The sequence below is a fragment of the Sitophilus oryzae genome, unplaced genomic scaffold (genome assembly GCF_002938485.1).
Source record: "Sitophilus oryzae breed Bouriz unplaced genomic scaffold, Soryzae_2.0 scaffold_158_pilon_pilon, whole genome shotgun sequence".
In the NCBI taxonomy this organism is placed as follows: Eukaryota; Metazoa; Arthropoda; class Insecta; order Coleoptera; family Curculionidae; genus Sitophilus; species Sitophilus oryzae.
In genome coordinates this window covers 921,411-937,329 of record NW_022146269.1, presented here as the reverse complement: position 1 = coordinate 937,329, position 15,919 = coordinate 921,411, and the positions used below count along the sequence as shown (strand labels likewise).

The window sequence follows — 15,919 nt, the reverse complement described above, 5'->3', positions numbered from 1 at the left end:
AAAGTATTGCGATTTGCATGACTTTATACCAAAGTATTCAAAGATCATTATCAAAACTCTGCGGATTTACGGCAGAAGCACTTCAACTTTGTTATGAAGTACTGCGAATTTGCGATAAAAGCACTTCGAATTTGTAAAAACATAGTGGAAATTTGCGACAAAATCATTGCGAATTTGTAACAAAGGCACTGTGGTTTTTGTAACTAAAGCACTGGGAATTTGTTATAAAAATTCACCTTAACCCGAATCATACACGGCCAATTTTTTTTCAAATAAGTGTTATTTGAGTGTATGTGGCGTTATTTATACCTAATTAATTATAACAATATCAATTATTTGCAGCAAATATATTTGAATTAAAAATTGACTTTGTATGGTTCGGGTTAGGTTATTATATTTACAAATAATACAAAATTTTGAAAATATTTTTATTGTTTATTTGGATGTATCTTTGTTTAACAAACCCTTGGGTCGTAATCTTACAAAATATATTTTCAGAATGAAGTTCTAAAGATTCTGCAATAAAAAATATCAAACAAAACTTAATAACTCTAATAAATGCTAAATAACTAACCCTAATAAATTAACAAGATATAATTTGTTAGTTTACATACTATCCAACAGATTGGTTATTACTAGTGATATTAAGCCAGTACTGGGTAAACTAGCTGAGAACTTCGAAGAATTTGTGTAATTTTCTTGTAGTTTGAACTTAACGACAAATCTATGATTTTACATCAAAATATCCGGTCTGTTAGATTATAGTTTGTATTCTCTCCAATTTGCTTTTTTTAGAAATTTTTGTTGGTTAGAGAAAAAAATTAAGAGGAAAAACTCAAACCACTGAGAAGTTTGTATACGTGGAGATTCATTTACAAAAAAAAAATATTTTGATTTATGAAGTTTTATGACAGATTAGGTATCCTATAAGTATACAGATAAAAATCTTATCCCTAATTCGTGGTTCCAAAAATTTTTTATGACGATGTGCAAACGAGTCATAAAGAGTTTATAACAATAAACAGCGTAAAAAGTAATTTGGTGTGCCACATGCAAACTCACGATCCCAATTTAAAAAAAAACGTATACAAATGTGACCAGTGCGAACGTGTTTTCGACACGCAGAGAAAAAAGAAAAGGCATTTTTCATATTGGCACGAAGATGGAAGTCGCCAAGGATGTATTTGCGATTTTTGTGGAAAAATACTGAGGAATCAAATGGTACTCAAAGTTCACATGTCAATACACAACGGTGTCAAACCGTTCAAGTGCGAACACTGCGGGAAGAATTTTAGCAGAAGGGACACTCTAAAAGAACACATCAGGACTCATACGGGTCAAAAACCTTATAAGTGTCCAGAATGTGGAAGAGCATTTGCTCAAAAAACTCCACTTACAGTACATATTCGAAGTATCCACTCTAAAAAATGATACATGTGTCACTATTTAAGTGTTTACTTAACTAGGTTGTCATTAGAGTATACAAACTATCCAAAAAATAGTAGATAAATTATTATGTTCCATAAGAAATTTACACATATTAGCCAGGATTTGGGCTAGCAAAATAATCATAGTATTTGGATAAAGTATTACATTCATTATAATCAGAATCATTAATTAATATAATTGTTATTAATTTTCAACTTTACCCTTGGGTCGTAATCTTACAAAATATATTTTCAGAATGAAGTTCTAAAGATTCTGCAATAAAAAATATCAAACAAAACTTAATAACTCTAATAAATGCTAAATAACTAACCCTAATAAATTAACAAGATATAATTTGTTAGTTTATACTATCCACAACAGATTGGTTATTACTAGTGATATTAAGCCAGTACTGGGTAAACTAGCTCAGAACTTCGAAGAATTTGTGTAATTTTCTTGTAGTTTCAACTTAACGACAAATCTATGATTTTACATCAAAATATCCGGTCTGTTAGATTATAGTCTGTATACTCTCCAATTTGCTTTTTTTAGGAATTTTTGTTGGTTAGAGAAAAAAATTAAGAGGAAAAAAACCACTGAGAAGTTTGTATACGTGGAGATTCATTTACAAAAAAAAATATTTTGATTTATAAAGTTTTATGACAGATTAGGTATCCTATAAGTATACAGATAAAAATCTTATCCCTAATTCGTGGTTCCAAAAATTTTTTATGACGATGTGCAAACGAGTCATAAAGAGTTTATAACAATAAACAGCGTAACAGAGAGATATCGCTAAACCGAATAGCGTGCATGGACGGTAATAAGGCCAGGTGTTATTTCCTTTACCTGAGGTGGTATTAACTCTCTTCATTTATAGTTATCGGATCGGAAAGAATTCTGATCGCGTCGCGTCCGCTATTTAAACTTAACCTAACTTTGAATTTAAAACTTTGAAATTGTTTTGTTGACTAGGTATTTTAAAACTAAAGGGCTAAAGTGCTTATTTCCAGTGCTTTATTGTGCAACGTCTGCCAATGGGTTTAGGACAACAAGCAACAAATTCTCTTAGAAGGGCTAAGTGGTCATCTACTGTAAACCTAAGCCTCTTTATAGGTTCTTTAATATTGGAAGAGGTGGAATCCATATTTTGGGCCACATTTATTTAATTAAAACTAATCCCAGCTACTTAAATATCAAATTACCTAATAAAACTAAAGCAATAATTCAAAACAATTCAAACATAACCTAAAATAAAAGATCTCGCCGGCCGGCTCCGGTTGTCAAATACCCGCACATGCTCATTTAAGCAATTTTTAAACGTTATCAGAGGTTATTTAGAAAGAGCGCTTGGTGTAATTGATCCGCAAATTACGTCAGGCGGTAACGTTATTAGCGGGTGTTGCGTTAAAAATTGACTCGCGCATATCGTAACCATGATAAGGTACGCGTAAATACTGGATGACGCTATTCGGTTTTCCGATAACTGTGCTGGTCAGGCGCTGTGCACAGTTTTACAGGCCATAAGTGGGCGTGCTATGTGCGCAAACTAGTCACCTAACTAGTGCCCGATTCCGAAAATTAGAACCACGAAAAACAATAAAGAAAAAACAAAGATTATAATCTGTATAATCTGTGGTTTTATATTTCAGTGGCAGTAAGTATACGATATACGTTTAACTTTTTTTTAAGCATTCAGATTTATATCTAAATTGTAACTCATTCTTTTCTGTTATGAAAGTGTCGTTTGAAAATCCTTGTGCATTTATATACAGTACGTCTGTCCGTTCTGTAGCTACGGGGTATCCGTGAGAGGGGAAACGATATTCTCTCGATGTTTTTCGTAAAAAATTAGACGACGCCTCCCATTAATAAAAATTCGACAAATTTGCAATTAGCTAATAAAATGAGTGGGAGAAGCGGTGACGTACTCGTCAAGTCGACGTATAAAATATATTGCTGTTTATTTAAATGTTTTTTGTCCGCATTCCTTTCATAGACACAGATCCAGCAGACGTACTGTATTTATACCTAATTAGTTTACCTATTTTTAAGTAGACATTTTTAGATATTTTTACTTACTACTGCCAATAGATAATTAGGTATAATATAAATAAAAATAAAACCAAATTATTTGTTTTTTCTTTTTTTTTTGAATAATGGTCATTACTCACTGATCAGATCAAATTTAGTCCCATACCCTTCACGTACAACGGCGCATTCTCACGACTCGTGTACTTGGTGAACATTATTTGAAACTGGTATATATGGTGCGTCGGGCATCTAACAGTGTGACCCACTCAAGACCGGGCACCCTCCATAAAATCTGTGTTTATAGTCCGATTTTGATGATTTTTTTTTTCAAATATAAAGTTTCAAAAAATGTACTTTAGGGCTCAATGTCATGTTATTTCACAAAAAACAAGGCCTACTTAATAAAGTTTTTGTGGTGAAAAATTTGCAAAATCATATTAGCGATTTTTTTTCAAAAAATTTTAGTACACCCCTACATTCGGCATCCCCCAAAACAGTTCTGTACCAAATTTCGTTTAAAATTATTAATTATTAATAATTTTGCAGTTAAATTAAATAATTCCCTATTTTTGCCAATTTAACGATGAGTTATCACGTAACCCTTGAAAAAAACATCCACGACAACGAGTTTTATTACAAACAATGATAAAAATACTACAAGCAACACAATAACCGAATAATAAGTTAAACATATTCAAATAATTCTAGTTGCGTCTACCAGCCCTCCATTCAGTTCAATACATTTGTCGCATCTTTTTCTTAGATTAACAGTTACATTCCTAAGCTGCTGTGGTGTAATATTTGCAGAAGCCTCTGTAATTCTAATACGTAATTTATCTACAGATTGAGGTCTAGACTTGTAAACTTGTTGCTTTAAGAAACCCCATAGAAAGAAATCAAGGGGTGTTAGGTCCGGGGATCTCGGTGGCCACTCAATTAGCGGGCTATTTCGACCTATCCACTTATTTTCAAAATTTTCATTTAACCATTCCCTGACAACTGCCGCGTTATGCACAGGTGATCCGTCCAATTGAAATTTTAAATTCAAACGGGTTTGGCATGGTAAATTATGTATTGCATCCCAAAAGTCATTAATCAGAAAATTCAAAAACGTTGGACTATTCAAATTTCTCTCAAAAAAATATGGACCAATGATTCTATCATCAAGTATGCCACACCACACATTTAATTTCTGAGAATACTGTCTTCTTGTATTGATCACCCATTCAGGGTTTTCGACTGCCCAGAATCGCGAATTTTGAGAGGATACTACTCCGTTTGTACTAAATGTTGCCTCATCACTAAATAAAATTTCTTTTAAGAAATTTCTATTATTTAAATACTCTGCTTGAGCCCATAAGCAGAATTCTAATCGTCTAACATCATCTCCGTTTTCCAAAGTGTGTAAAATCTTTGGTTTAAAGGGTTTAACTTTATTAGTTCGCAAACATCTCCTAATATTTTCCCTTGGTATATCCAAATCAACACTGGCGCCTCTAATGCTTGCACGAGGATTGTTACGAAAATATTCTAATATTTCCTCATTCCGCCTATTTATTCAATGTTCCGGCCTTCTGTTTTTTAGTAAGTATTTTGACACACAACCAGTTTCATTAAAAACTCTATTTATTCGTTGAACCGTGCTTCTACTTACTGCAGGTCTGTCGGGATGTCTGTTGTTAAATTCTCTGGCAGCTTCTCCTGCTTGAAGATAGTTATCACCCACTAAACGAATCATTTCAATTTTATCCCTAATATTTAATTGTTCCATAATGCAAATAATATTTCTTGATACAACACTTTTCTGCGTGCTATTAAATTAATATTCAATTCTACGCTGCAAGAATTGACAGCTAATAAAACCCATTGTTGTGGATTGTTTTTTTCAAGGGTTACGTTATAACTCATCGTTAAATTGGCAAAAATAGGGAATTATTTAATTTAACTGCAGAATTATTAATAATTAATATTTTTAAACGAAATTTGGTACAGAACTGTTTTGGGGGATGCCGAATGTAGGGGTGTACTCAAATTTTTTGAAAAAAAATCGCTAATATGATTTTGCAAATTTTTCACCACAAAAACTTTATTTAACAGTAGGCCTTGTTTTTTGTGAAATAACATGACATTGAGCCCTAAAGTACATTTTTTGAAACTTTATATTTGAAAAAAAAATCATCAAAATCGGATTATAAACACAGATTTTATGGAGGGTGCCCGGTCTTGAGTGGGTCACAGTGTACATATATAGAATTTCTATGTTATTTATTATAGGAACTACGCCGCATTTTCGCCAGACCCTGTATGCCAATAAAAAATACTTGCCAAGTAGACAAGTCGTGGGGATACGCCTTAAGACATTATCGGAAATTAAATTACGCAAGTATCCCTTGTCAACTTTTCAAATTGTTCTTGGTACACAGCGTAATAGGTGGTACATAGCGTAAATACGTAATTCCTTTAGGTTAACACCGGTATTCAGAAATATTTCTGTAGAATATAGGTGGATAATAATAAGTTAGACCAGTAGAGATATTTACCATGATACTGAAATCTTAATAAAATGCCTTCTGTCATCTTACTGTGAATTTTTTGCTTATACATTACTTTATGCTGCTCTTGATTACTTTTTTATATTATTTTAACACTTCATTTTTATCAAAGCCACTTCATAATTTTTTGTCTTATATTTTACTATTGAAAGAGAAAATTTTATAGGATATGCACCTTTATACTCCATGCATCATTTTTATGAACTTTTTTTCATCTTTGTTATCAACGACGATATTGGACTTCCTCACACTGTAGGTAGAGAAATTAGAATTTTTCATTTAATTACTCACGGAGACGCCCGGTTTTAGCTCATTTTACTTAATGCTGCACTGCAAATCAATGACATAACGTAAAATAGTGGGAAAATAACATTACTGAAATCTAGAAAGATGTAAAATATATAGGGAATACTTGAATCCAAATGCAAACAAAAATATCTACATATATAAAATGCTAATGTTTATCTGTGTCGTCTCTACTGAAGTAACGACTTGCTCTAGAAAGTTGCTTTTTTACTAAAAAATAGCTAATTGGCTCTTCTAAAAACTGTCATCGCCGAATTTTTTGATTTTCATTTAATTAAAAAAAATAAAAAGTATTTTTTTCCTGATGTCGTGGCGGATGCGCCAGGCTTCAGCTAGTATAAAATAAATGACAACAACTGTCAAAACAATTGGTTTCATTCCGATCTTGAGGTACGGATTGACCGAATATCGGCTATCCGTACCACAAGATTGCCAAAAAACAAAAATACTCACTTCGCTCAGACAGTTCAGAGCCGAATATATTATTTTGTGTGTAATTGTTGTAACTTTGAAAGTAGTTTAAAACTTTTTTTTGTTAATAGTGTGTTAGTAAGACATAATTATTTTTTTAAGGGTGTTGGTCGATATCGAAAAATACGAAGAGCAATTAAATGACGAAGTTACTCATATATCTTGTGGCGTTACTAAAACCACTGAATACGAGCTAACAGAAGTCACATTGTTGCATTGTGATCAATGTGAAAAAAGCTTTTTATTCGAAACATCAATTAGCCGGTCACAGAAGAAACGTTCACTCAGAAAGACGTTTCCAATGTCCCAAATGTCCCCAGATCTTGAGACTTAACAGCCAGTTGAATAGCCATCTGAAAAAACACGATACGGAGAAAGTCCAGTGCGATATCTGTTTGAAAAAACTGGCGAATAAAAAAGGTCTTGATCGGCACATGAAGAGACACGCTAAGCAATACGTCGCGAAATGCGAACAGTGCAATAAAAAATTCATTTCTGAACATGAATTGAAGCAACACATGGATAAACACGAGAGATCGTTTCTTTGTGTTGAGTGTGGTAAAAGATACGCCAGTAAACATTATTTGGAGTGCCATATGCAAACTCACGATCCCAATTTCAAAAAAATCGTATACAAATGTGACCAGTGCGACCGTGTTTTCGACACGCCGAGAAAAAAGAAAAGGCATTTTTCATATTGGCACGAAGATGGAGGTCGCCAAGACTTCATGTGCGATTTATGTGGAAAAATACTGACGAATCAGAAGGGGTTCAAAATCCACATATTAAGACACAAGGGTGCCAAACCGTTCAAGTGCGAACACTGCGGGAAGAAGTTTATCAGAAGTGAGTATCTAAAGCAACACATCAGGACTCATACGGGTGAAAAACCTTATGAGTGTCCAGAATGTGGAAGAGCATTTGCTCAAAGGACTCCACTTAAAGTACATATTCGAAGTATCCACTCAAAAAAATGATTTATATTTAGGATTACTCAGCTAGGTTATGGCTTGTCTGGAGAGTATACAAACTAAGTAAATTAATTTTGTTGGTTAATTTAGTTAAGGATAGTAAAATAATTCTTGTCAATAATAAGGTTTATTTATAAAAGTAGCCTAGATTAGTATAGCCTGTCCAACGAGCAGATCCTTGACAGTGATAGATGTGTCTGTCATTTTAATTTCAAAGTAGTTTATTTTATTTTACAAAGAAATAAGTTGGTACAACTGGAACGCATAGCAGGAAATTATTATATTTAAAATTTGACTAACAAGTGATTACTTCAAAATATTGTGAAAAAAACTGTATAAAACTGAAAAAATGTAATAGAGTTATTTAATTTAATAAAAACGGTATGTGTTAATACAAAACAAACAAGAACAAGACACCACATACCAAAAAAATATAAAAAAGAACTACTTCTTACTATCAAGCTTTATGAAACTTCCCGCATTTATGATTATATTTATCAATATAACTTATGAACAAATATAAATTTGTAATATTCCGCAGGAATAAATAAAATAACATAAATAAAACAAACTATTTTATTATTAATAACACTTACCATATTTTATGGGTACCTTAAAAGTTGATTAATTAACTTTAATCTTATTTTTTTAAACCAGTACCTTTGGCATTATTTTTCTTGTGCAGTACTAAAATCCATTATTTACGTATCGTCTGATGTCGATATTTTATAGCTACTCCAGTTTTTAGTATGTGTTTAGTATGGTCCTTCTACCATATTCGATATGCACTTATCTACGACGAGATGGTATACGAACTTTAATGATGGTAACTTTATTGGTGTATAAGACTTTTTGCCTGGGCAGCGAGTATTAACCATAAACTGTGCTCTGGGTCTACAATTACTTTTCACTCGATTTTTCCTCCAATTGATTCAAAAGACACAAAACACACCTGATAACACGAATCAAAATGCATCATCTTCCAAAACGCAGGGTATTTGACAAAACTGACAAAAGTTGACACAAAATTATAACCTCTAATTTGGCAAGACTTTGACAAGCGTCAAAAATCTAAAGGCGAGTTCATACGCATCGGCGTCCGTTTGTCGTTCATCGTTCCGTCAAACCAATAAAATTGAAATACAATCTGTCATTTTTGAAATAAACCGATAAAACTGGTTAAAAACAAGAGACGACGTATGACGGATTTATATTTAAACCCATCCATAGTTAACTTAAAAATTATTAGAAACTTTTTCTAGTAAAATAAATAGATTGGTATGGGACGTCATCTGCTTTTCTTCTGTCATCGTCTGTCGAAATCTTACCTCAGAAAAAAACAGAGTATAATATAATTGGTGGTCCTAAATGTATTCGGGAAACTTCATGTTCAAGCATATTCTACCGATAAAAATAGGTAAAAAATTGACATGTATTGACTATTTCCATTCAAAATATCCTGACCGTTTTCAGGATATTTGGATATAGGATATTTAGATTTATCAGGATCAAGATTGCTCGTGGCGATTTTTATCAAGAGACACTTCTTACGTAAAAAAATTATGGAAATCTATATTTTTCACTCAGGGGTTTTATAGAGGTACGGACGAAAAGTTTTTACTCTTCAAATCAGTTAAAAAAATATAGGTAGCGCCCTCTCCAAGTAGAAGTCATATTGACATGTAAATTAAATTTATCATGTGAAAAAACTCCCAGACACCAATTTTCATCCAAATATCGACGTTTATTTAGAAATTATTTGGAAAAAAACGAAATAAAAATGAAACATAGAAGTTTCATCCTGTATCTCCGAAACGAAGCATTTTAGAATAATTATTTATACAATTTTTTTTTGCTTATTTCGATCTGCAGAATATGCTGTCGGAGTTTCCCCAATACAATTGAGATCACTCTGAATACTACAAAAAAAATAAAGAATGAAGATGGCATGAAATCAGGGTTGGCATGATTTAAATCATGATTTAAATCAAGTGATTTTTTTATTTTAATCATGTGATTTAAATCAAAAAATCAACTTTTTTAAAACTTTATAATAAATCGAAAAATTACTGTAAAAGTTATAAAAATGTGTCCTAGAAAACTATAAAAAATCTAATGACAGATAGGTATGCCCTATATAATCAAATAAAATGTTACACTTGCTATTGTATGTAACGTTTAAATACTTTTAATAAATCGAAAAATAATTGTAAATGTTATAAAACTATATAAAAAATGATTTGTATAATACATATATCTGCTTCATATCTATTCATCAATTAAAATGTTGAACCGATTTTTGAAGTAATTTCGTGTGAATCCATTAGACCTCTAAATGGCAGAGATGTATTTTGAAAAGTTATTTACAAATGACAAGCATCCGTTGGTCGAATACATTTTATTCGCAAACTCTAGTGCAGAACTAGGTACTTCTGATGTAAGATTATATCTTCATTCCCGACAATCTATAATCGTTGTCAGAAAATATGCTGTTTTATATATTTTTTGAAACAGCTGTATGTTGATCAAGATAACTTCTGCCTTCTCCAATTTATCTTCTAGTTTTTTCCAAATTTCTACCGACATATCGATCTGCAGTAAGTACTTTACACTTTGACCTTAGATAATACTAATTTCATTCTCGACTTAAGACTATTTCCGAACAATAGTGATACGGCATATAGCAATACGTCGCGAAATGCGAACAGTGCAATATAAATTTCATTTCTGAACATGAATTGAAGCAACATGTGGTTAAACACAAGAGATCGTTTCTTTGTGTTGAGTATGGTAAAAGATACGCAAGTAAAAATTATTTGGAGTGCCACACGCAAACTCACGATCCCAATTTCAAAAAAATTATATACAAATGTGACCAGTGCGACCGTGTTTTCGACACAAAACTTAACTTTTTAACTAATTACATAATTTTTAAATCCTCATATTTCTGGGGCCAAAATATACTACCCCTAAAAATATTTGCACTTATTTAAGACTCACCCTGTATAGGGCGATTCACGGTTATAATACGTTATAGCACAGAATAATTAGCTACGCAACAGAAGCCTCGTTACATGTATAAAATTGTAGGTAGCAAAAGGAGACAGGCTTTTAAAGCCTGTCTCCAAATCAGATATTTTGATGCGATAGTTTCGCTACTACATAATAGAGGGCAATAAATTTAAAAGAAAACAGTTTTCTACAAACAAAATTTAAAAGAATTTTGTGCAGTGTTGCCCTTGTGTAATTCATATCGTAATACTTCCTGATAAAGCCTACCTTCAAATTTGCTACATCATTTAAACATATTAAAATAGATCAGAGCTGTTTTTTTCAATTTGCAATGTTAGTTGGAATTAAATCTTATGAGCTAAATTACAATCACTTCCTGACGTTTGATTGTATAATTGAATCCTGAATTTTCATTGTAATTCGGCGACAATATAATAAGTATTGTTCTACTATTATGATACCAATACCACTTCGTTATGATTCCACCTGACGTTCGATTGTGTTCATACCAAGTTCATATCGTATAATCAGGAAAAAACGGCGTTAGCTATGGCTATGAAATGAATATCGCTGTTATTTTATATATAAATTTATATGGGAAATGTTATCGATCGTCCTTTTCCAGCCAACTAGATGCCGTTTTTTTCGGTATCATACGGTATTTGATATATACTATTTTTCATGATATTCTTCATGGTACCATAATATTGTAATTATGGTACCATGAAGCATATCAAGTGATACCATAATATAGTACCATATTACGATACATGGCGTTCGATTGGGCTTAAACTTGATATACTATATCTTCAGTGACATTGTAATATCATGGTACCATGGAGCATATAAAGTAGTACCTTCTATAGTACCATATTTGATGACATAGCAATATTAGGTACATGGCGGCAATAGGGCTTAAACTTGGTATACTACGTATTTTCGGTGACATTGTAATATAATGGTACTATGATGCATATAAAGTGGTACCTTAAAATAGTACCATATTTCAATACCATTTCCTGACGTTCGATTGAGCTCATATTTGATATATACTTGCGTATTTTTGATGACATTGCATTATTATTGTACCATGAAGCATATCAACTGGTACCATAATATAGTACCATATTATGTACATGGCGTTCGATTGGGCTTAAATTTAAGATACTGCGTATCTTCGTACTTCGTTCTACTATGTATCTTCGTTCTTATTGTAATATTATGGTACCATGGAGCATAATAAGAGGTACCATATTACGATACCATTTCCTGGCGTTCGATTGGGCTTAAACTTGGTATACTACGTATCTTCGGTTACATTGTAATATGATTGTACTATGATGTATATAAAGTGGTACCGTAATATAGTACCATATTACGATACCATTTCATGGCGTTCGATTGTTTTTAAATTTAGTATACTACAGATCTTCGGTGACATTGCAATATTATGGTACCTTAAAGCATATCAAAGCATATCATAATATAGTACACTATTATGATATCATTTCCTGGAGTTCGATTGGGCCCAAATTTGGTATACTTGCGTTTCTTTATAAAGATTTGTTTAATTAATAATTTTAATTTATTTTACGAATTTTAATTTATTGTTCGATGTCGTGACAGCAACTTTTATGCCGAACTAATATATTGTCAAGGATGGAATTATTCGATATATAAAATAACATATTTAATATTAATATATTTCGTAAATTAATAATTCGATTGAAAGGAAGTATAAAATAATTAAAGTTCATTGGCATTTACGCAACAAAAGTAAAGTTTTAAAAATCAAAGTTATAAGCATAATTGGCAATTGCGAAAATATTTCCTTTCAATATTACAAATTTATAAAATCATCAAATCAGCACTAACGCGGTCATCGCACCGGTCATCGCACCGATAGACCAATAATGCTGATTCGATGATTCGACGTAACGAACCAATAAATACAAAAATGTCACCTGTTGGGGGGACAGTCGATAGTCGAGAATTGATGTTCGATAAGGTCGCGGTCGAGATTCCGGCATTGACGTTACACTACCCTGACACTACCCTCGAGCCAGTGATGATGTTCGTCCATAAATATAATATGTAAGTACACATTTAGTTTTATAATTATTTTATTATTCGTAGATTAATTAAATTGATTATTAAGTTAAATTTAAGTATTTATTATTTGCTATGCCCCTAGTCATAACCCACAAAATGGGGTGTGACATATGTGGTGGAGGCGGAGGCGCCGGCGCCTCCACCACATATGTCACACCCCTATAAGTTACATCAGGCATAATCACTCGGCTTCGGGGGCAATAATCAGGCCCAGCCTAATCCAATGACAGGCATCTCGACCTCGACCATTGTCGAACTGTACTATCGACTATCGACTGTCGACCGCCGTCAACAGGTGACATTGTATTTATTGGTTCGTTACGTCGAATCATCGAATCGGCATTATTGTCGATCGGTGCGATGACCGGTGCGATGACCGCGTTATGCTGTTGATGATTTTATAAATTCGTGATTGAAAGGAAATATTTTCGCAATTACCAATTATGCTTATAACTTTGATTTTTAAAACTTTACTTTTGTTGCGTAAATGCCAATGAACTTTAATTATTTTATACTTCCTTTCAATCGAATTATTAATTTACGAAATATATTAATATTAAATATGTTATTTTATATATCGAATAATTCCATCCTTGACAATATTATTAATTGTACCTGTGTCACTTTTTAAAATCTACCTAGGTCTATATAAATAACGTGGCAAACGGAAGAAATTTGTTATTATAGTATTTTTTAGTCAGTTAACATTTTTGTACTGCATTTTAATAAATTATTTCCATTATTATTAAACTTATATTTCATTACTAACGTTCCAGCATTAATAAATATCACTATCAATCGCCCTGTATATTATTAATTTTTAAGGTAATTAAAGGTATTTTCTTAGTTAACATTATAAGGTAGTGTATATTAAAAATGTATATGTTTTGTAATAATATACTTAAAACTATTTTAATAGCCAAAGGAATAATTAATATAAGTGTATCTGACAAGAAAAGACGAATAGAAAGAAACACATACTGCATTATACACAGTAAAAAGAATGGGATGCCAATTCAAGTCTTTTTGAATCTGGCAACTGTGCATATTTAGCCGAGCTACAAGGCAGTCGACGAGCCGTTGATCCAAAACCGAAAGTTCAAAATTTCTAATTATATTCTGATTATGACATTGTCGCGCCATCTAGTATTCTATTTGTGCAATTTTAGCTCTTTCATTTCGAGTATTTTTCTGTTGCGTAGCTAGATATTCTGTGGTTACGGTATAAGGAACCGGAGATGTTTTTCGGAACCGGCAATTTTGGTACTATACCTCTAAGGAACCGGGATTTCCAATTTTTTTTCGGTACTAGCAAATTTTTGTCAATGATAGTGCAGTTTGTTAAACAGCAAGCAAGGGATGGTTGTCGAAAGTAAAATCGGTAAAAAATTGAGGTTTGAATGAAAATAATATCAAATTATTAAGTCGTAATGTGTCATGAGAAAATTAACCTGAACGCAAACATGACCACAAATAACTCAAAAAAAAACTCAAAGCACCATTTTTTGAATTATTACTACAACCAATAGCAGCACACAGTAAGGCACTCATTTTTTGTCAATCCGTCTCTGTGCTGGGACGCAACGCTCGAACCTCGCAGGTCGACGGACGGAACTCAACTGAAACGCTCTGCAATCTGCCGATATTCGACAGATTGTAAAAACTGGCAGAAAATATTTGGGAGAGTGCAACTACTCTTTTCCTTCTACCTTCTACTATGCCCATATTTTAATTGCCTATACCTTCCACTCCCTAAAGAAAGATTTTATATTATAATGGCTTTATATTATAATGTGTATTAACATTTTTTCTGTTTCTTTGTAGAATGCGTTCAAAAGAACCCGAAATTCAAATAAAAAGACTTAAACCAAATGAGTTGAAGGAAGCGATGGGAAAATACGTTGTCGCCGAATTCCTACCGTTTCAAGAGATAGTTGATGTTACTATAGAAGCAATACCAGGTTACTGGCTGGGAGAATCGGCGACACCGTTTATTATTTCCTTAGGAAATAAAATCATTTACACTCATATCTTCGCCTATACTCCTATACATGAAAGTAGCCACCAAGTCCGAAAGGCCAAGCTGAAAAATATTTTACCAGACACAGAAAAATGGATTAAGTGGCCGATAAGGTTCGTCCTGGAAACTGTTTTTGGTAAGTTGCCTACAGGGTGGTCCGAATTGTATTCCGGAAACTTCGGCAGCATATTCTGCAGATAAAAGTAAGTAAAAAAGTTCGTATAAATGTATGTCCGATTTTATTTTACAAAGAAATAAGTTGGTACAACTGGAACGCATGGCGGGATATATTTAAAATTTGATTGACAAGATGTCAAGTGATTACTTCAAAATATTGTGAAAAAAACTGTATAAAACTGAAAAAATGTAATCGAGTTATTTTATTTAATAAAAACGGTATGTGTTAATACAAAACAAACAAGAACAAGACACTACATACCAAAAAAATATAAAAAAGAACTATTATTTACTTTCAAGCTTTATGAAACTACCCGCATTTATGATTATATTTATCAATATAACTTATGTACAATTACAAATTTGTAATATTCCACAGGAATAAATAAAACAACATAGGTAAATAAAACAAACTATTTTATTAATAATAACACCTACCAAATTTTATACCTTAAAGGTTGATTAATTAACTTTAATCTTAATTTTTTTAAACCAGTACCTTTTGACATTATTTTTCTGCAGTACTAAAATCCATTATTTACCTATCGTGTGATATCGATATTTTACAGCTACTCCAGTTTTTAGTATGTGTTTAGTTTGATCCTTCTACCATATACAAGATGCACTTATCTACGACGAAATGGTATACAAACTTTATCGATAGCAACTTCATTGGTGTATAAGACTTTCTGCCCTGGCAGCGAGTATTAACCATAAACTGTGCTCTGGGTCTACAGTTAATTTTCACTCGATTTTTCCTCCACTTGACTTCAAAAGACACAAAACACACGTAATAATACGAATCAAAATGCATCATATTCCAAAACGCAGGGTAT

At 32.3% G+C, this 15,919-nt stretch overlaps 1 protein-coding gene across 7 annotated transcripts in view; it reads left to right on the top strand.

The window, feature by feature from the left end:
* The window catches only part of LOC115879891 (oocyte zinc finger protein XlCOF6-like), a 596,405-nt gene that overhangs the window by 495,764 nt on the left and 84,722 nt on the right, over positions 1 to 15,919 (top strand). For 2 of the 7 annotated variants that reach the window (XM_030896920.1, XM_030896922.1), the window contains exon 5: positions 14,711 to 15,042. The exons of the other annotated variants lie outside the window; for them this stretch is intronic. In XM_030896920.1, coding sequence (XP_030752780.1) covers positions 14,711 to 15,042 — 332 coding nt within the window. The remainder of the gene's footprint in view (positions 1 to 14,710; positions 15,043 to 15,919) is intronic. 7 annotated transcript variants of the gene reach the window in all.